Raw genomic sequence first — 21,106 nt, forward strand, 5'->3', positions numbered from 1 at the left:
AGCTTTATGCCTCATAAAGTATTTTTCTGAGGTCTGTCTTATCAGGTAAATTACTGTACACAGTGTATTCATTAATTTTCATTTTCATGTAGTAAAGGCTCTATGCCTTCATAAAGGATGTACTTTTCCTTTGTTTAAGGGTATTTGGGCAGTTTATTCTCTGTTGTATTCTCAAGTAAACAATACATACAAGTACAGTACAATACAGTATTTTCTGAGGAAACACTCATACTTATTTTTTTTAACTCCATTCCCGATAACCTGGCATTTTCACAAACTCGGCCACCCTTCGGACCACATTAGGCCGAATTTGACACTCTACTGTACTATTAACTATATTAATTAAACTAATATTAACGAAAAGTATTATTAACAACTTTTTGTACAAGTTATATAAAAAATTAAATGTTTTTAGTTTATTTATTTGAGCAATTAAGATTTTCATGACATTTGGAACTACATAATTTTTTTTTTGTAGCATTTGCATCTATTAGATTTGCAACCAATTTTGCAGCAGCATCAAGTATAGCCTTAGCCTCTAGAAATTGATGACATTCTTGCACATTATCTAATCGAAATTTCTGCACCTGGTACATCTCCAACAGAAATGAAGTTTTCTTTACAAACAGTAAATTGGTTCCTGGAATATAATACTTTGGAATATAATAATTTTCTACGTCTTGATTACATCTTTCTACTGAACCCTGACTTTGTGAGTGCCTGGGCTTTCCATGCACCATTTTTAACTCAGACCACAAATTACATATTTCTTTGATGATATTATTGGCGAATTCTCTGCGATTATTGCTTTGTAGAATACTCAGTGCACCGAAAATTGTAAAAATGTCTAAAAGAACATATGCTACTTCTTCAGCCATTTTGGTTTTTAATGGTCGTAGTTGAACGAATTTAGTTAGATGGTCTTGATACACGAGTATAAATTTATATTCCTCATTGGCTTGCGACTGCATACCTATAAGATCGACCTGACATCTCGAGTTCATTTTATTACATAAAACTGATTTAACTACCAAGCCTTTCTTAGGAACATTTTTTATTTCTGACAGATTTCACACAAGTTCAAATAAATTATAATCATCTCCCTTGTAATATTTTTATATTTTGTACTTAATTCTTTTTACATATGGTTTCTACCACCATGTCCAATAGCAATATGGGCATTGTGCAATAACTGAAATATTTCTTCCGTGTGAACGTAATATTTAATCGCATTACCTTATTTTACAGGCATAATTAATTTTTCTAAATTTCCGATAGATACAACATCATATCTACGTAAACGCTGATATTCTTCCGGTGACTTAGAAGAAACTTTCATTTTTGACTCTTTCACTTTTTGTATCATTGACAAATATGCTGATTTTGTAAAAATTTGATTGTTCTCACCTTTTTCTGCTATTAACTCGTTCAATCGGTTATTGAAGCGATTATTCACATCACTTAATGATTCCTCCATGATCGTTACTTTTATCAAAGAAGAAAGATTAACTACTGGTCACATAAATTTAAAATTTGGTACTAAATGCAATACGCATTTAGTAAGATGCAAATTTTGATTGGCTAATGTATGTCAAATGATCACTCAACATATCATCACCACTTTGTCCGACTAGGTGGTAGCAGTATTCATAACGACCAGTCAATTTCATAAATTATTGAAATTTATTACAATGCCTGATTTTGTTGGTCATTATTCGTAATGCCCGTATCAATCACTTTGTCCATAACAGATACACCATGTTAAAGCCAAGTGCAAACCCATACAATATAACAAAGTATACATCATTTGACAAATGTGTGTGAAAGCTACTATGTTATTTGCAAAACAAACTATGTTAAATGAAATAAAAATGCATGTTTGGCAGGAAATAAAAGAAATCTACATCATCATCCATAATGCAGTATAACCTTGTAACATGTCATTATATAATGTATGTCTTAAAATATTTTATTTGAAGAATATAGCAATATTTTTAAAGATTATTTCTTTAAATTTTATAAACTTACTGCTGTAGCTACAAGAACCGGTGTATGTCCTGTGCGAAAAGACCACAGAGCATCTTCTCTTTCTCGCTGGCTACGATCTCCATGAATACTAGTTACTGGATAGCCTTCTTTCAGAAGAAAGTTTTCAAGAGCATCTGCTCCTTTTTTAGTCTCAACAAATGTTAAAGTCAAAGAATCACGAGCTAAAAAAAAACATTTTTATTATATAAAAGCACAATTTTAAAAATTTTAATAACTTTATTTTAAATTTAAAATACCTGGATTGCCATTTTTCAGTCCAGCAGCATTTAACAAATCCAGTAAAAATGATCTCTTATCATGTTCTTCCACCCAAACAACTTTCTGTGTAATATTTTCTGATGTACTACCTACTCTTCCAACTGCTAAAAAGATGTAATTATCCAAGAATTTACGAGCCAGTTCCTAAAATAAACGATTAAATTAGAGTTTTATATCCAAAGCTATAAAATTTGATTTTTGTTGATGGTCTCTGAATATAAACAATTTTTTTTATAATTAAGTACAAGTATTCTAATTGTGATTTACCATTATTATTAGATATATTATATACTGCTGGCCAAGCAAAATGCAACACCTGCAATATCTAGTCCTAAATAGCATTGCATTTTACTTGGCCAGCAGTGTATTTACAACAAAGCAAAGATTTTGCAATGATCGTACACTATTTATTGTAACGTATTTAATTAAAGAATAAAAATAAATAATTATATATGAATTCATATACAATAGAGTCTGCTTATAATAATCATAGTTATCATCAGTTGCCATTTAACTTAATCAAAATTAACAAGTCACAAAATACAAAGTAAAATAATTTATAATGTTGCTTATTTGTAATCAGACTTTCATTTATAGTTCTCACATACATTGCTATTTTCAAGTTATTCTTTTGCACAAACTTGAATGTGTGGCTTATAACAATAGCGAGGGCGAGGCCAAAGTTTTAAACGCAAAAACATGTATGTCGGACGTTTAGCACCGCTTTCCTGTAAGCTTATGTGAACTGCCAGGGAGGTCGGGGACAGTTGCACTTCCCTTTCCAGTAACTTGTCAAGATGGCTACGTTATGATAGTTGGTCCTAAGGGTCAGAACTTCTGCTCTATGTTGGTCGAGTGGAGGGAGAGTAATCGGGGTCAATGATAAGGCATAGGCAGTATACGAGTAAAGGAGTATACTATTTAACAAATAAAACAAGTTTATTCAACTTAGACAAGATCAATAAAAACTACAAACACTATTCTCGATGCTAAACATGCCTAAAGGCTCAAGAGAGTTTACATGGGTTTTCATACCATTTTGTATGTTTCCACAACGATTAAGTTCATTAAGGGCACACAGATATCCAACATATGGGTTTTAGGGTAATCCAAATAGGCACAAGTATAAAAGTTCGCAACTGAGGTGATGGACTTTTCGATGTTCAAGGTTTGGAATTTATGGCGGGTTTGGAGATTCAACTCGACGGTATCCGATGACGTCAGTCCAGCTTTCGTGAAGAGACTCCCTCAAGAGGGGAAGGAAGCATCTTTTATAGCTTTTTTCTGGGAAAATTGGTCATGTGATCAGTTGTTATAGGAGATAAATGTTATAGATGTTCCTGGGACCAAAACAAGTGATGAAATTTGGATGCTAACTATAAACTTTTGTGCAAGTCGAGCTGCAGGCTGTGTGGGAACAATAGAATGTTGATAGTTATGAGAGGACAGTTTCAAATGTTCCCAGCTAAGATCATTTTTTAGCCAATCCGTTATATAACAGAAGTAAAATTATTAAATTTTTAGATTAATAAAATTCCAGATCTCACACCTAGAGTTTGACAATGGTGTTTGGAATGTTGAGCATGATTCCACTCACTATCCAAACACCATTGTCAAACTTCTAGGCTTACAGGAAAGTGGTGCTGAACATCCGACGTACATGTTTTTGCGTTTAAAACTTCAGCCTCAACCTCGCTATTAATTGATAATAACTTCATGCTATCAGTATTAAGTGCTTTAAATATTAACAATTTTAATCATCATTTGTTTGTAGTATAGTAGTATAAATTGTTTTCATGCTTACTTCAATTATATGCTGAATAAATCTTCAAGTTTTACATCTTTCAATTATTTTAGTTTGGCCTTTTAATACCAGAATCAATAAAACTAGAGAAGTCCATTAACCATTATCTTATTTACTTACTCTGCTTAATATCATTATAAAGATGCTTTTATCAAGATAGGCAAATCCCAAAGTGATTAAAATAATTGGATTCTATTTACATACAAATTACATATGAATGTAAATACATTTTTTATTCACAAAAGCTAGCAATTATATTTCATTAAAGATGATCTGCTTTTTCTAAACTTTACACTCATTCTTAAAAACAAAATTATCTCATCCTGTTTTGTGGTATTAGTAACAACAGAAATAAAGTAATTTTATATTTTTGGATATTAAAATAAAAAACAAATGGTAAATTTTTCAGACTGCAGAAACACAGTTTATTTTTCAAAATATTTTGTAGAACTTATTCCATGTATTTAGCTTACCTGAACTTTTTTAGGAAATGTAGCCGAAAACATTAATGTCTGCCTTTCTGTAACTGTGGGCATCTCGTCCTCGAGGACGATACGACGAATTTGTGGTTCAAATCCCATATCTAACATTCTATCGGCTTCATCTAATACAAGGTATCTAGAAAATAGATTAAATAAATTATCAATAAGTATATACAGTAGTTTCATTTAAGATTTCAATAACAATCTTAAAACTAATGAAATTACAAATGTCAATTTTAATATTTTTCACATAATTATAAACACTTTATTATAAATAAAATATTCATATAGTAGTATTTTATATTTTCATAAATAGGTGAATTTCAGATACTAAAAATTAAATCTGTCAGTCAATTTCATAAATTATTGAAATTTATTACAATGCCTGATTTTGTTGGTCATTATTCGTAATGCCCGTATCAATCACTTTGTCCATAACAGATACACCATGTTAAAGCCAAGTGCAAACCCATACAATATAACAAAGTATACATCATTTGACAAATGTGTGTGAAAGCTACTATGTTATTTGCAAAACAAACTATGTTAAATGAAATAAAAATGCATGTTTGGCAGGAAATAAAAGAAATCTACATCATCATCCATAATGCAGTATAACCTTGTAACATGTCATTATATAATGTATGTCTTAAAATATTTTATTTGAAGAATATAGCAATATTTTTAAAGATTATTTCTTTAAATTTTATAAACTTACTGCTGTAGCTACAAGAACCGGTGTATGTCCTGTGCGAAAAGACCACAGAGCATCTTCTCTTTCTCGCTGGCTACGATCTCCATGAATACTAGTTACTGGATAGCCTTCTTTCAGAAGAAAGTTTTCAAGAGCATCTGCTCCTTTTTTAGTCTCAACAAATGTTAAAGTCAAAGAATCACGAGCTAAAAAAAAACATTTTTATTATATAAAAGCACAATTTTAAAAATTTTAATAACTTTATTTTAAATTTAAAATACCTGGATTGCCATTTTTCAGTCCAGCAGCATTTAACAAATCCAGTAAAAATGATCTCTTATCATGTTCTTCCACCCAAACAACTTTCTGTGTAATATTTTCTGATGTACTACCTACTCTTCCAACTGCTAAAAAGATGTAATTATCCAAGAATTTACGAGCCAGTTCCTAAAATAAACGATTAAATTAGAGTTTTATATCCAAAGCTATAAAATTTGATTTTTGTTGATGGTCTCTGAATATAAACAATTTTTTTTATAATTAAGTACAAGTATTCTAATTGTGATTTACCATTATTATTAGATATATTATATACTGCTGGCCAAGCAAAATGCAACACCTGCAATATCTAGTCCTAAATAGCATTGCATTTTACTTGGCCAGCAGTGTATTTACAACAAAGCAAAGATTTTGCAATGATCGTACACTATTTATTGTAACGTATTTAATTAAAGAATAAAAATAAATAATTATATATGAATTCATATACAATAGAGTCTGCTTATAATAATCATAGTTATCATCAGTTGCCATTTAACTTAATCAAAATTAACAAGTCACAAAATACAAAGTAAAATAATTTATAATGTTGCTTATTTGTAATCAGACTTTCATTTATAGTTCTCACATACATTGCTATTTTCAAGTTATTCTTTTGCACAAACTTGAATGTGTGGCTTATAACAATAGCGAGGGCGAGGCCAAAGTTTTAAACGCAAAAACATGTATGTCGGACGTTTAGCACCGCTTTCCTGTAAGCTTATGTGAANCATAAAGTATTTTTCTGAGGTCTGTCTTATCAGGTAAATTACTGTACACAGTGTATTCATTAATTTTCATTTTCATGTAGTAAAGGCTCTATGCCTTCATAAAGGATGTACTTTTCCTTTGTTTAAGGGTATTTGGGCAGTTTATTCTCTGTTGTATTCTCAAGTAAACAATACATACAAGTACAGTACAATACAGTATTTTCTGAGGAAACACTCATACTTATTTTTTTTAACTCCATTCCCGATAACCTGGCATTTTCACAAACTCGGCCACCCTTCGGACCACATTAGGCCGAATTTGACACTCTACTGTACTATTAAATTAACTAGATTAATTAAACTAATATTAACGAAAAGTATTATTAACAACTTTTTGTACAAGTTATATAAAAAATTAAATGTTTTTAGTTTATTTATTTGAGCAATTAAGATTTTCATGACATTTGGAACTACATAATTTTTTTTTTGTAGCATTTGCATCTATTAGATTTGCAACCAATTTTGCAGCAGCATCAAGTATAGCCTTAGCCTCTAGAAATTGATGACATTCTTGCACATTATCTAATCGAAATTTCTGCACCTGGTACATCTCCAACAGAAATGAAGTTTTCTTTACAAACAGTAAATTGGTTCCTGGAATATAATACTTTGGAATATAATAATTTTCTACGTCTTGATTACATCTTTCTACTGAACCCTGACTTTGTGAGTGCCTGGGCTTTCCATGCACCATTTTTAACTCAGACCACAAATTACATATTTCTTTGATGATATTATTGGCGAATTCTCTGCGATTATTGCTTTGTAGAATACTCAGTGCACCGAAAATTGTAAAAATGTCTAAAAGAACATATGCTACTTCTTCAGCCATTTTGGTTTTTAATGGTCGTAGTTGAACGAATTTAGTTAGATGGTCTTGATACACGAGTATAAATTTATATTCCTCATTGGCTTGCGACTGCATACCTATAAGATCGACCTGACATCTCGAGTTCATTTTATTACATAAAACTGATTTAACTACCAAGCCTTTCTTAGGAACATTTTTTATTTCTGACAGATTTCACACAAGTTCAAATAAATTATAATCATCTCCCTTGTAATATTTTTATATTTTGTACTTAATTCTTTTTACATATGGTTTCTACCACCATGTCCAATAGCAATATGGGCATTGTGCAATAACTGAAATATTTCTTCCGTGTGAACGTAATATTTAATCGCATTACCTTATTTTACAGGCATAATTAATTTTTCTAAATTTCCGATAGATACAACATCATATCTACGTAAACGCTGATATTCTTCCGGTGACTTAGAAGAAACTTTCATTTTTGACTCTTTCACTTTTTGTATCATTGACAAATATGCTGATTTTGTAAAAATTTGATTGTTCTCACCTTTTTCTGCTATTAACTCGTTCAATCGGTTATTGAAGCGATTATTCACATCACTTAATGATTCCTCCATGATCGTTACTTTTATCAAAGAAGAAAGATTAACTACTGGTCACATAAATTTAAAATTTGGTACTAAATGCAATACGCATTTAGTAAGATGCAAATTTTGATTGGCTAATGTATGTCAAATGATCACTCAACATATCATCATCACTTTGTCCGACTAGGTGGTAGCAGTATTCATAACGACCAGTCAATTTCATAAATTATTGAAATTTATTACAATGCCTGATTTTGTTGGTCATTATTCGTAATGCCCGTATCAATCACTTTGTCCATAACAGATACACCATGTTAAAGCCAAGTGCAAACCCATACAATATAACAAAGTATACATCATTTGACAAATGTGTGTGAAAGCTACTATGTTATTTGCAAAACAAACTATGTTAAATGAAATAAAAATGCATGTTTGGCAGGAAATAAAAGAAATCTACATCATCATCCATAATGCAGTATAACCTTGTAACATGTCATTATATAATGTATGTCTTAAAATATTTTATTTGAAGAATATAGCAATATTTTTAAAGATTATTTCTTTAAATTTTATAAACTTACTGCTGTAGCTACAAGAACCGGTGTATGTCCTGTGCGAAAAGACCACAGAGCATCTTCTCTTTCTCGCTGGCTACGATCTCCATGAATACTAGTTACTGGATAGCCTTCTTTCAGAAGAAAGTTTTCAAGAGCATCTGCTCCTTTTTTAGTCTCAACAAATGTTAAAGTCAAGGAATCACGAGCTAAAAAAAAACATTTTTATTATATAAAAGCACAATTTTAAAAATTTTAATAACTTTATTTTAAATTTAAAATACCTGGATTGCCATTTTTCAGTCCAGCAGCATTTAACAAATCCAGTAAAAATGATCTCTTATCATGTTCTTCCACCCAAACAACTTTCTGTGTAATATTTTCTGATGTACTACCTACTCTTCCAACTGCTAAAAAGATGTAATTATCCAAGAATTTACGAGCCAGTTCCTAAAATAAACGATTAAATTAGAGTTTTATATCCAAAGCTATAAAATTTGATTTTTGTTGATGGTCTCTGAATATAAACAATTTTTTTTATAATTAAGTACAAGTATTCTAATTGTGATTTACCATTATTATTAGATATATTATATACTGCTGGCCAAGCAAAATGCAACACCTGCAATATCTAGTCCTAAATAGCATTGCATTTTACTTGGCCAGCAGTGTATTTACAACAAAGCAAAGATTTTGCAATGATCGTACACTATTTATTGTAACGTATTTAATTAAAGAATAAAAATAAATAATTATATATGAATTCATATACAATAGAGTCTGCTTATAATAATCATAGTTATCATCAGTTGCCATTTAACTTAATCAAAATTAACAAGTCACAAAATACAAAGTAAAATAATTTATAATGTTGCTTATTTGTAATCAGACTTTCATTTATAGTTCTCACATACATTGCTATTTTCAAGTTATTCTTTTGCACAAACTTGAATGTGTGGCTTATAACAATAGCGAGGGCGAGGCCAAAGTTTTAAACGCAAAAACATGTATGTCGGACGTTTAGCACCGCTTTCCTGTAAGCTTATGTGAACTGCCAGGGAGGTCGGGGACAGTTGCACTTCCCTTTCCAGTAACTTGTCAAGATGGCTACGTTATGATAGTTGGTCCTAAGGGTCAGAACTTCTGCTCTATGTTGGTCGAGTGGAGGGAGAGTAATCGGGGTCAATGATAAGGCATAGGCAGTATACGAGTAAAGGAGTATACTATTTAACAAATAAAACAAGTTTATTCAACTTAGACAAGATCAATAAAAACTACAAACACTATTCTCGATGCTAAACATGCCTAAAGGCTCAAGAGAGTTTACATGGGTTTTCATACCATTTTGTATGTTTCCACAACGATTAAGTTCATTAAGGGCACACAGATATCCAACATATGGGTTTTAGGGTAATCCAAATAGGCATAAGTATAAAAGTTCGCAACTGAGGTGATGGACTTTTCGATGTTCAAGGTTTGGAATTTATGGCGGGTTTGGAGATTCAACTCGACGGTATCCGATGACGTCAGTCCAGCTTTCGTGAAGAGACTCCCTCAAGAGGGGAAGGAAGCATCTTTTATAGCTTTTTTCTGGGAAAATTGGTCATGTGATCAGTTGTTATAGGAGATAAATGTTATAGATGTTCCTGGGACCAAAACAAGTGATGAAATTTGGATGCTAACTATAAACTTTTGTGCAAGTCGAGCTGCAGGCTGTGTGGGAACAATAGAATGTTGATAGTTATGAGAGGACAGTTTCAAATGTTCCCAGCTAAGATCATTTTTTAGCCAATCCGTTATATAACAGAAGTAAAATTATTAAATTTTTAGATTAATAAAATTCCAGATCTCACACCTAGAGTTTGACAATGGTGTTTGGAATGTTGAGCATGATTCCACTCACTATCCAAACACCATTGTCAAACTTCTAGGCTTACAGGAAAGTGGTGCTGAACATCCGACGTACATGTTTTTGCGTTTAAAACTTCAGCCTCAACCTCGCTATTAATTGATAATAACTTCATGCTATCAGTATTAAGTGCTTTAAATATTAACAATTTTAATCATCATTTGTTTGTAGTATAGTAGTTTAAATTGTTTTCATGCTTACTTCAATTATATGCTGAATAAATCTTCAAGTTTTACATCTTTCAATTATTTTAGTTTGGCCTTTTAATACCAGAATCAATAAAACTAGAGAAGTCCATTAACCATTATCTTATTTACTTACTCTGCTTAATATCATTATAAAGATGCTTTTATCAAGATAGGCAAATCCCAAAGTGATTAAAATAATTGGATTCTATTTACATACAAATTATATATGAATGTAAATACATTTTTTATTCACAAAAGCTAGCAATTATATTTCATTAAAGATGATCTGCTTTTTCTAAACTTTACACTCATTCTTAAAAACAAAATTATCTCATCCTGTTTTGTGGTATTAGTAACAACAGAAATAAAGTAATTTTATATTTTTGGATATTAAAATAAAAAACAAATGGTAAATTTTTCAGACTGCAGAAACAGTTTATTTTTCAAAATATTTTGTAGAACTTATTCCATGTATTTAGCTTACCTGAACTTTTTTAGGAAATGTAGCCGAAAACATTAATGTCTGCCTTTCTGTAACTGTGGGCATCTCGTCCTCGAGGACGATACGACGAATTTGTGGTTCAAATCCCATATCTAACATTCTATCGGCTTCATCTAATACAAGGTATCTAGAAAATAGATTAAATAAATTATCAATAAGTATATACAGTAGTTTCATTTAAGATTTCAATAACAATCTTAAAACTAATGAAATTACAAATGTCAATTTTAATATTTTTCACATAATTATAAACACTTTATTATAAATAAAATATTCATATAGTAGTATTTTATATTTTCATAAATAGGTGAATTTCAGATACTAAAAATTAAATCTGTCAAATATTCTAATGTCAATCACAATATTGTTTGTGTTTATATAATCTCTGTTAATTGAAAAGCAACACATGAAACATGTTTTATAGACAATTATAACAAATAATTAAGTAACCACAGTAAAAACAATCTGAATTTCACTTCAAACTTTGTAAAAAATATATATATATATATATATTTTTTTTTTACATGAATACCTGTATATATATATATATACATACAGGTATCCCTTGCATTTGCAGGATATGATTAACGTGCAAAATTAATTGCGGCAATCCCTTTATACACATGGCAGAAGTTTTAATTAACACTCTTTACCGGCCATCTTTACTTAACATAGATACTGTATTTGATTAACATAATATTTGATATATGTGGTAGATCAAGGAATTAATTAACCGCGTTAATCAAGGGATACCCAATACCCATATATATACACTATATATTCTGTATATTATTTATATAATACTAATTTTCTCAGAGTATCAATTAATGTAAAAAACAGTGTTTTCCTATTAGAAAAAGCAACAATACTTTCCCATTTTAATTAAGCAGAAATTTAGTTCTTGATATTAAATCAAAATATTGATAACTGATTTATATTGTTATGATTATCAGTTCCAATACATATAACATCTTGCGGCAATAAATTATTCATTTTATAATTTTCTACCATAAACATTTTTGAATGTAGCAAATAGCTTTCAATTAATCTAATTAATTAAAATTTTAAAAAATGCTAACCGTTTACAATTAAAAAAGACAATTTATATGCTTAAATGTTAACTTGTAATCTATAGTTATCAATAAAGTATATCCATTTTTTTCAAATTAATCTTATAATTGTGTTTACAGTAGTGGCTATGGAATTTGTATCATTCCTGTAAAAATGTCTGTAATTTTAAAAAAATGAATATTTTGCTACAGACCTGCAAGAGCAGATAAAGATTGTATCATCTGTAATGACATCATAAATATGAGAATGTTTTCATTGGATAAATATTACAGCAATGGTTTCACTACTTGTATTGCACATTTTTATAAAATCCTGTGCAAAAATGATTTGTTATTACAAGTTGTAAAATTTTCAATTTTCATTCATTCATTTACATGGCATCCTCTCCACTCTTCACGATTGTAGGCTTTTCCCAAGCTTGAGCTGGTCCATTTTTTTGTTGTCCTGTCACTTTAGCCAAAGTCTTCCCTCTCTGTCTGCCCTCCACCATTCCTTAAACTGCAATTTTCATCAGTTTCCCTGAGGATATATAAAATCAGCATATGCTGAGCATATTATATGCCAGCATATGGTGATTTTCTCTGGATGCTGACCATCAGGTTTCTTTCCATTTTAAATCTACTCATAACCTCCTCACTGGTTACTCATAATCCTCCTCACTAATTTTTTCCATTCTTGTAAGATACCACATCTCAAAGGAATCTATCCTATTAACTGCCTCTTGGTTTATTGTCTACAACTTACATCCATATGTAGCCACAGTGCAAATCATTGTTTTAAGTATTTTTAGTTTCAATTTTTTGTATATATTTCCATCTCTTAATAATGGGATATTTGTGCAAAAGCAGCTTTAAAAACAGAATAAAAAAAGGTTAATTTCATAATTATAATTACATCTGCTATCCTCAGTTATCCAACTTCCTAGGTATTCAAACATTTTTACCTTTTCTATTTTCTTTCCATCCAACATAATCTTTAGATCTGTCTTCTTCTCTTCAGATTATGATAAAATTTGTTTTTTTTCACATTTATTTTCATTTGGTATCTTGATTTTCCCACTTCTTTCAATCTATTTAGAATTTTCTGTAACCCTTCCTAGGTGTTACATAGCAGAGCAATGTCATCAGCATACTTAATGTTATTGATAAGATGTCCATTAATTTTTACACCTTTGTCTAGATTTTTGAATGCTTCTCTCATCATCTATTCACTGTAGATGTTAAAAAGTGTTGGGGACAAACCACATCCCTGTCTTGTTCCTTTTTAAATCTTAATCCATTTGGTATCCTCTCCCTGAAAACTGACCATTGCTTTTTGATTTTTATAGATGATATAGATTATTCTCAGTAATTCTTTTTATGTTTTGCAGAATATCAAATAACAGCATTTGGTTAACATTATCAAAGGCCTTCTTGAAGTCAACAATACATACAAATAACTCTCTATCATGATCAATCATCCTTTCTCCTGTAAGTCATATCATTGTAATGGCCTCTGCTGTTCCTTTGCCTATATGGAAATCAAATTGTGACTCATCTAGTTCCCGATTTATGAAGTTTTCTATTATGCACTGCATGATGTAAACTAAAACCTTTGAGATATAGCTTTTCAAGCTAATAGCTCCATGTTTATCACAGTCTAAGTTACCTGCAGTTTTAGGAATTGTAATGAAGATAGATTTTGCGAAATCATCCGGAATATCTGCCTCTAAAATTGTTAAAAAAATTAGTTAGGATTCTTGTTCCATCTTTCCGCCTTATGGCATTCTTGTATTTCATCTATTCCTGATGCCTTTCTTCCCTTTGTTTTTTCAATGTAGCATCAATCTCTTCCTTAAGAAAGATTGCACTCTCTTCTTTGTCTTCCATGCCTTCTAGGTTTAAACTGTCCTCATTTCTATAGAGATTGTCTACATATCTTTTCCACCTTAATACTTGTTCATCTTTCTGCAATAAAATGTTTCCATTTTCATCTCTCATAGCCCCAATTCTGCATTTTCTTTTTTTTCCCCTGAGATTAACATTAGCTTTTCATGTACTCCTCTTAAGTCATTCCCATTTGTGTGGTGCTCCATTTCTATGCATAATTGATTCAACCACTTTTCCTTTGCCTGTTTGCGCATTACTCTTATTTATTAATGATTCTATATTTTTCTTTTTCTTCCGTGTTATTAGCATTTTTGTATTGTCTTCTTTCATCCATCTTTTTTACTATCTCCTCTGTGACCCAAGGGTTCTTTATTTGTCTCCCTTTCTTGCCGAGAACGTGAACTGCAGTATCTTTAATTTTTTGTTTCAAATCATTCCAGATTTATTCTGTGCTTCTGTCAGTATTGAAATTTTGCAGTCTTCTCAATATGTCAGCCTGAAAAGTCTTCTTGGTGCAGTCTTTCCTCAACACCTGTATATTGAGCCATTCTTTTGCTTTTTTTTGGCCTAACATATTTCAGCCTTATTCTTAGTTTCGTTACCAGTAGCCTATGATCACTGTTGCAATCCGCACCTGGATAAGTCTTCGTGTTAATTACTGTATTTCTACATCTGTAGTTGACTAGAATATAATCAATTTGGTTTCTTATTTCTGCTCCTCTTAACCCTGTATCAACTCCAAGAGGTCCTAATGACTTTGATCTTGTAGCATCATTTAAAGCATTTCTCTCATTTAATCTGTGTACTTCCTGTAATTCCAGCACAAATCTGCTGCACCTCTCCTTGGTAGCCAACTGTACAGGTATCCTATTCATTCCTCTGATAAATGGATTATTTCTGAATCACCTGTCCATCAAATCTTGGGGAGATACAGATGCATGGTGGTTCCTTGTTGCCTTCCATGCTTCAGTTCTTATATTTAATATATTAATAATTACTTTTCAATTAATTAGCTCAAATGAAACTTTTAAATATTTGATTATGTCAATTTTAAACTCCTGTATTCTAGTATCTTCTTCTAGCATTAATCTTATTAATATTAATTAAATGTTTCCAAAATAAAAACAACAGGTACAGTACAACGAAAAACACAGTTCCACTTATGTTCCACACAGGTTCCAAAGAATTGCATGTACAAGAGAGACTATGGTTTCAAAATACACATACCTAGCCACTGTCACGATTTTAACATTTGAATTCGTTTTGCAATTTTAGTTGTATTGATATTATCTGTAATTGATACATTACTGGAAATATTTGTTGAGTGTACAGGCTCTGTTATATGGGAAAACAATAGACTTCCTGTGATAGTAGCATCAAGCATTTTATGCCTGCAAGTGACAGGACTTAAAACTTATGCAATACTACAAAACATTTTATTATTTCAAGTTTCTTCCCAATATTCAAAGCTTTTCTTTTTTGTTTACTACTTGAATTCTTACAACCAGAATGTTTATTCATTTTTAGGATACCATTTTAAACACTTTTATCAAGTAAACAAATTCAGGAGAATACTGTCATTGTACAGTGGAACCTCGGTATACGACCTTAATCCGTTCCTGGTGTTTGGACTTATACCGAATAGGACGTATACCAAACCAACCTTTCCCATAAAAAGTAATGTAAAAATGATTAATCCGTTCTCATGTAAAAAAAATGGCTGGCTTTAAACACCTCGCTTCCCTCGCTAGTTCCTGCTTATTTTTCACGAGATCAGCATGTATCCCTTTAGCTTTCTCGCAAATAATTTCTTCCGATACGCTGTCGCCAGCGCACTGTTTTTCAGTTATCCAAAGCAAAAGCAATTTCTCGACATGATCTAATGTCTTCGATCTCTGTTTAGAAAATTGATTTAACCCCTTTCGCAACGTTAGCAGATTTAATAATGTCTTTATTTTTCACGATTGTCGATATCGTCGTTCTTGGAATACAGAATGCAACAGTTAAATCTCGAACACGCGTGCCACCTTCATATTTCTCAACAATCTCTTTTTTCAGTTCCATTGTCATTTTTTTTATTTTTCTGTTGCCTTTTGCAATTCATGATTAATAAAAATAATAAAATGTTACTTACAAATTAAAATTAGAAGAAATTTAACAAAGTTATAAACCGTGGCACCGCGAACGTCTAATCTGGTCTAGTACACCGATAGTGCTGCTTGTTCATAGATGACGCTTATAATTGAATTAAGTCGTATACCGAAGAAAAGTCGTATACCGAGCAAAATTTGTTTCGTCCAAACAGGACGTATTCCGAATTGGACTTATTCTAAACCAGACGTATACCGAGGTTCCACTGTATATACATTAATGTACACTTGTTGAACAATAATGTGACTAAACTGGAATAAAGAAAAAGATAATATAATGTATATTCCTCTATAGATTGATTAATACATTCAATAGCACAAAGCATAGTCATTTTGTAAAATCCATGTAAGTGCTAACATAATTTCATGTTTTGTTGATTTTATTCTATCTACGTTATATGAACAAATTCATACATTAAAAACATCTTAAAACAATAAATTATATTTATAGTTTAATCATTCTTGATGATAATGTTTTAATATCTTCTGACTATGCATTAAATTTTTTGTTATATTTATTTTTGTTAAAAATTTATTATATTTCTTTATATTTAAAAAAAATTCAATTCTATAATTATTTTCTGTGATATCATTTTGTATCTTGAAGGAAAGAATCACCATTTTCCAATAAGCTAAAGGTGTAAATTTTAATCAGAAGGTAAAGTGTACACATTCAAAAAAAATATACACATATTTAGATAGATGTCTTTATTGAGGTTAAAAAAATACACACACACACACACTTTCATAACTAAAAATTCACAACAGAAAAATTAACTTATATTTTTGCAGGCTGCAATAAAAGCCAGGCATAGTTTTCCACTGATGCATTGAGCATCAACAAGAAACATTTTAAAATCTTTCTTACAGTACTGTACATTCCATTTGAATCTAAATTTAAAAAATTCAAACACCTGAAAAAATTCTTGTAATATTAACCAATGGACAACATAGCCATTATTACAATAAAAATTGCTCATCAACAAATATGGTACAAAGTTTCAAGATTATTTTTATAATACTAGATTGAAATTAATCATATTTATTGTATTTCCCATAACATAATTTCTGTAATAATATAAACTTTATGACAACTATTAACATTAATAAATATCACTTTTGTGATATTTATTAATGTTAATAGCATAAAAAAAAGAATTAATAAATATCACTTTTGTGATATTTATTACAGTTGACTCCCCTATAATTACGATTCCTATAAAACTACGAAAAAATATACGTATTTTGGAAATGTTGAGTCGGATTAGTGTAGAATCGATTAATTTTATGGAAGAAAACCTTTCAATCAGCCATAGTCCGTAAACTTGACACGTGTCGGGCTGTGATTGGAACGACTTGTAAGAAATCGGATTCCTAATAAATTGGAACGTATCTGTATCTTATAGGGGGGGGGGGTCGACTGTACTTATGTGATATGTATTAAACTTACTTGATCATCTTTAGACTAACTTTTCCCCGTTCCATCATGTCGACCAAACGCCCTGGTGTAGCAACAAGTAAATGACAACCACGATCGAGATCTTTCATTTGTTGAACGGGATCTGCGCCACCATACACGACACAAGGACGAACACGTGATCGATATGCAAATTTACAAGCTTCATCATGTATCTGTGAAGCGAGTTCTCTTGTAGGAGAAAGTACAAGAGCTAATGGATACTGTTTCAAACGTGATGAATGGCGCTGTGGCTGAAATGACAAAAATATTTCATTATAAAAAAAGAAGGGTAAAACACAAATATTAATATGTAGCAAATACACACCACAGCCCAAATTATATGCAAATCATATGGCTGGAATTTACGGACTATATTTAAACTTATAATAATTAAAATAATAAGCACATTAATAAGAAATTTCAGATTTAAAGTGGGTTTCATCATAATAAATTTAATAAGTAGAAATCAATTTTAAATAATTAAAAATTATTTAAAATTAAATATTTTATTTTATTATTATTAAAGTTAAGTTTATTATAGAAGACAGCCTATTATGTTTATTGTGAGCCTTTGTAAATATAAAACTAGTAGTCTAAATTCTGGCTGTGTGCAGATAATTTTATCAAATGTCATTATATACCTTATAAAATGACTTTACAAAATTGTTATTTCATGTATAAATGGAAGAGTAAAAAGCAAAGCAAATTCAATCTAACAACACTTTTCATGTTTATTGAACATAATAAGTATGTTTATAACATTTTACTTATGTATAAGGAAAATGTTTTAAACATATTTTAAGAATGAGTTACTATTTAAACTAGATGATGAATACATAATAATTCTGACTATCAATACACATTGACTATTTTTATTATGATATTCATTATATATGTGTATATACACACACACACACAAAAACACAGAATAAATAGTCAACACATGCATTAACAACCAGAATTACTCATGCATTCACTGGATTAACCTAATCGCCAACCAAAAAAGCATAAAACCACATATCAATCCTGTGTAAAACAAAACCCATTATAATTAAAAGTAATATTGGTCTATATAAATTATTACTTAATATAGCAAAATATATAAACAATTTAATAATTACCGGTGGGATGTTTCTAGGTGGACCATTTTCAAAAATTTGATTTAAAATAGGGACCAGAAATGCAGCAGTTTTCCCAGAACCTATAAATGATAATATAAAAATTCTTAATATAATCAATCTGAAAATATTTTATAATGACAAAAGAATTTGAATATTTATAATAGATAAAACAATAATTAACAGTTCTTATAAAGGCTTAAAAATTTTATAATGATTATAAAATTTTTAAGCCTTTATAAGAACTGTTAATTATTGTTTTATCTATTATAAATATTCAAATTCTTTTCTCANATTTAAGATATAAATTTATATCTTAAAAATAACTTAGTTTTACAATTGTTGTACATAAATTTATTTTATTTTAAAAAAATAATGGTGCAAGTCTTACAAAATTATTTTTAAATTACTTTAATTATTGAAAGACTGCTTATAACTTATGATTATAATGTTGTATGCTCAGATTCAACAATTAAATAATTTATTCATTCTATTCCAATTTTTATAAAACTGAACTGAAATAAAGAAAATTTTAATATCTACATTATACAAATATACATACATTTTACAGATATATACATTCATGGAAAATATTAATGATCTTCAGTTATAAACTGATGACTAATAAGATTAGTTTTACGATAAAAAAAAAACATCTTTAACAATCCAGCAAATAAAATTTACTACATATATGTGGTTAGTTTTAGAAAGAAAAACATATTTAGGAATTTAACATCTATCTGCAATACATGCATAAGATTATCATTAAATAATTTTTGTTGAAGTCGTTCTAATAATGATTAAATGAATAAAGAAAGCATATTTAATACTCACCAACATACTCTATTTTAATTATTAAAACAAAAAACTACATTTACATGACATTTAGATTTGTTATATCCACCATTTTCCATGATAATTATGGTTCAATTAAAATTTATCCATAATTAACAAATTTTTGATATTTAACATTAACACTTCAAATTGAAAAAACTCTCATATATATTTTTACATTTTAATGTTTGAATTTTTAGCAATTCCTATTTTACGTAGTATTTTTTTAAATGTAATGATAAATTCTTACCAGTCTGAGCACATGCCATCAAATCTCTCTTGCTTAAAATAATAGGGATGGCATATTTTTGTACTGGAGTGGGATGCTCGTATCGAGCTAATTCTATATTCATGCGAATTATTTCAGTCAGTGGGCATTCATCAAACTGTAAAATAATATGAATTCATTCAAAAAAACAATTCAAGTTTTATTCAAAATGAAAAAAATATATAGAAAGACATAAAAAATTTTATTTAATTACAGAATTGATATGATTAGGACATTCTTCACCACTGGCTTCAACTGGAATATCTTCATATTTTTCAAAATTTATACCAGTATGCCCTTGAGAAAATAAGTGCCTATAAAATGTACATGATGTAAACTAAGAATTTATAGAAATTATAAAATCTCTCTATAATTTTAAAATTCAATATATTTCAAAAATATTAATTCCTGTAATATAATTTAATAAAACTGTAAACCTTTCTAAGCGGTCATCTGCAGGGAGAGGTCTGCTCCAATCGTCGTCATACTCGGAACGCCTACCACCATTTCGCCGATCCCAGGAACTTCTACTTCCATGATTATCGTCGCGCCAGCTATCCCGCGGGGCCTCTTTTGGAGCATCGGGATCTCGCCAGTTACGATCACGTTCACTAAAAAATTGTTTACACAAATTATTAATTGTGTATAAGAGCAGACTGCATTTTAGTAAATTTCAAGTAAAATAATAAATAAATTTTGTTTCAAGAAAATATTTTTTCTTATGTATTTCTTATCCAATATAGTATTGATTTCTGCAATATTATACTGTTTAAATATATATATTTTACATATAGTTTACAAATAAACTGTTTCCTAGATTTTGGTTTTTAAGTAACTATGAATTCATAGCATTTAAAATATGACAAAATTAGTTAAGTCTTATTTTAAAAATTAGAAATACTGGCAATAATTCTTTTCTAGAGTAATTTAAAATAATTTCTTTGGCAAATTAAAATGAATATTGCCACTAAAAAATAACATTCTGCATTTATAATTATTGTTTTATATACTTCTATGTTATTAATTTTTTATGAAAATTTTCTTAAAATGTAAATATTGCAATTTTTATATCTTCCATTGTTATTGCAGTTGAGTCTAGATAATTTTATAACAACGTAATATCTAATTACACTTAAAATAAGAAATAAATCAATTTTGTGTCTACCACCACCTGAGATTTATAGAATTGCTTGAACTAAAACAAAACCTTTACATAACAGTATTAGTATATGCAAACAGCACCTTTGACGTGACCATCTCCAAATGTTTCTTTTTCTTCTCTCTACAAATTCTTTATTCAATCAATAACGTATAACAGACAAACATGTGAAGGTAAAACAATATGTGAATTTCTAAACTTCTTTAAAAATTTATTGTATTTTTAATAGGATAATACAGAATCAAAAATA

General features: G+C 29.7%; 1 protein-coding gene across 1 annotated transcript in view; it reads right to left on the bottom strand.

Moving 5' to 3' along the window:
* Positions 1–21,106, bottom strand: part of LOC111621267 (ATP-dependent RNA helicase DDX3X-like) — a 66,139-nt gene that overhangs the window by 9,725 nt on the left and 35,308 nt on the right. The window contains exons 6-15 of the mRNA XM_023363351.1: positions 20,135–20,308; positions 19,912–20,011; positions 19,680–19,815; positions 18,599–18,678; positions 17,469–17,728; positions 10,912–11,056; positions 8,615–8,780; positions 8,358–8,539; positions 5,569–5,734; positions 5,312–5,493 (exon numbers count right to left, since the gene is read on the bottom strand). Coding sequence (XP_023219119.1) covers positions 5,312–5,493; positions 5,569–5,734; positions 8,358–8,539; positions 8,615–8,780; positions 10,912–11,056; positions 17,469–17,728; positions 18,599–18,678; positions 19,680–19,815; positions 19,912–20,011; positions 20,135–20,308 — 1,591 coding nt within the window. The remainder of the gene's footprint in view (positions 1–5,311; positions 5,494–5,568; positions 5,735–8,357; positions 8,540–8,614; positions 8,781–10,911; positions 11,057–17,468; positions 17,729–18,598; positions 18,679–19,679; positions 19,816–19,911; positions 20,012–20,134; positions 20,309–21,106) is intronic.

Source organism: Centruroides sculpturatus, unplaced genomic scaffold (assembly GCF_000671375.1).
Source record: "Centruroides sculpturatus isolate CEXI.00-Female unplaced genomic scaffold, Cexi_2.0 scaffold271, whole genome shotgun sequence".
Classification (NCBI taxonomy): domain Eukaryota; kingdom Metazoa; phylum Arthropoda; class Arachnida; order Scorpiones; family Buthidae; genus Centruroides; species Centruroides sculpturatus.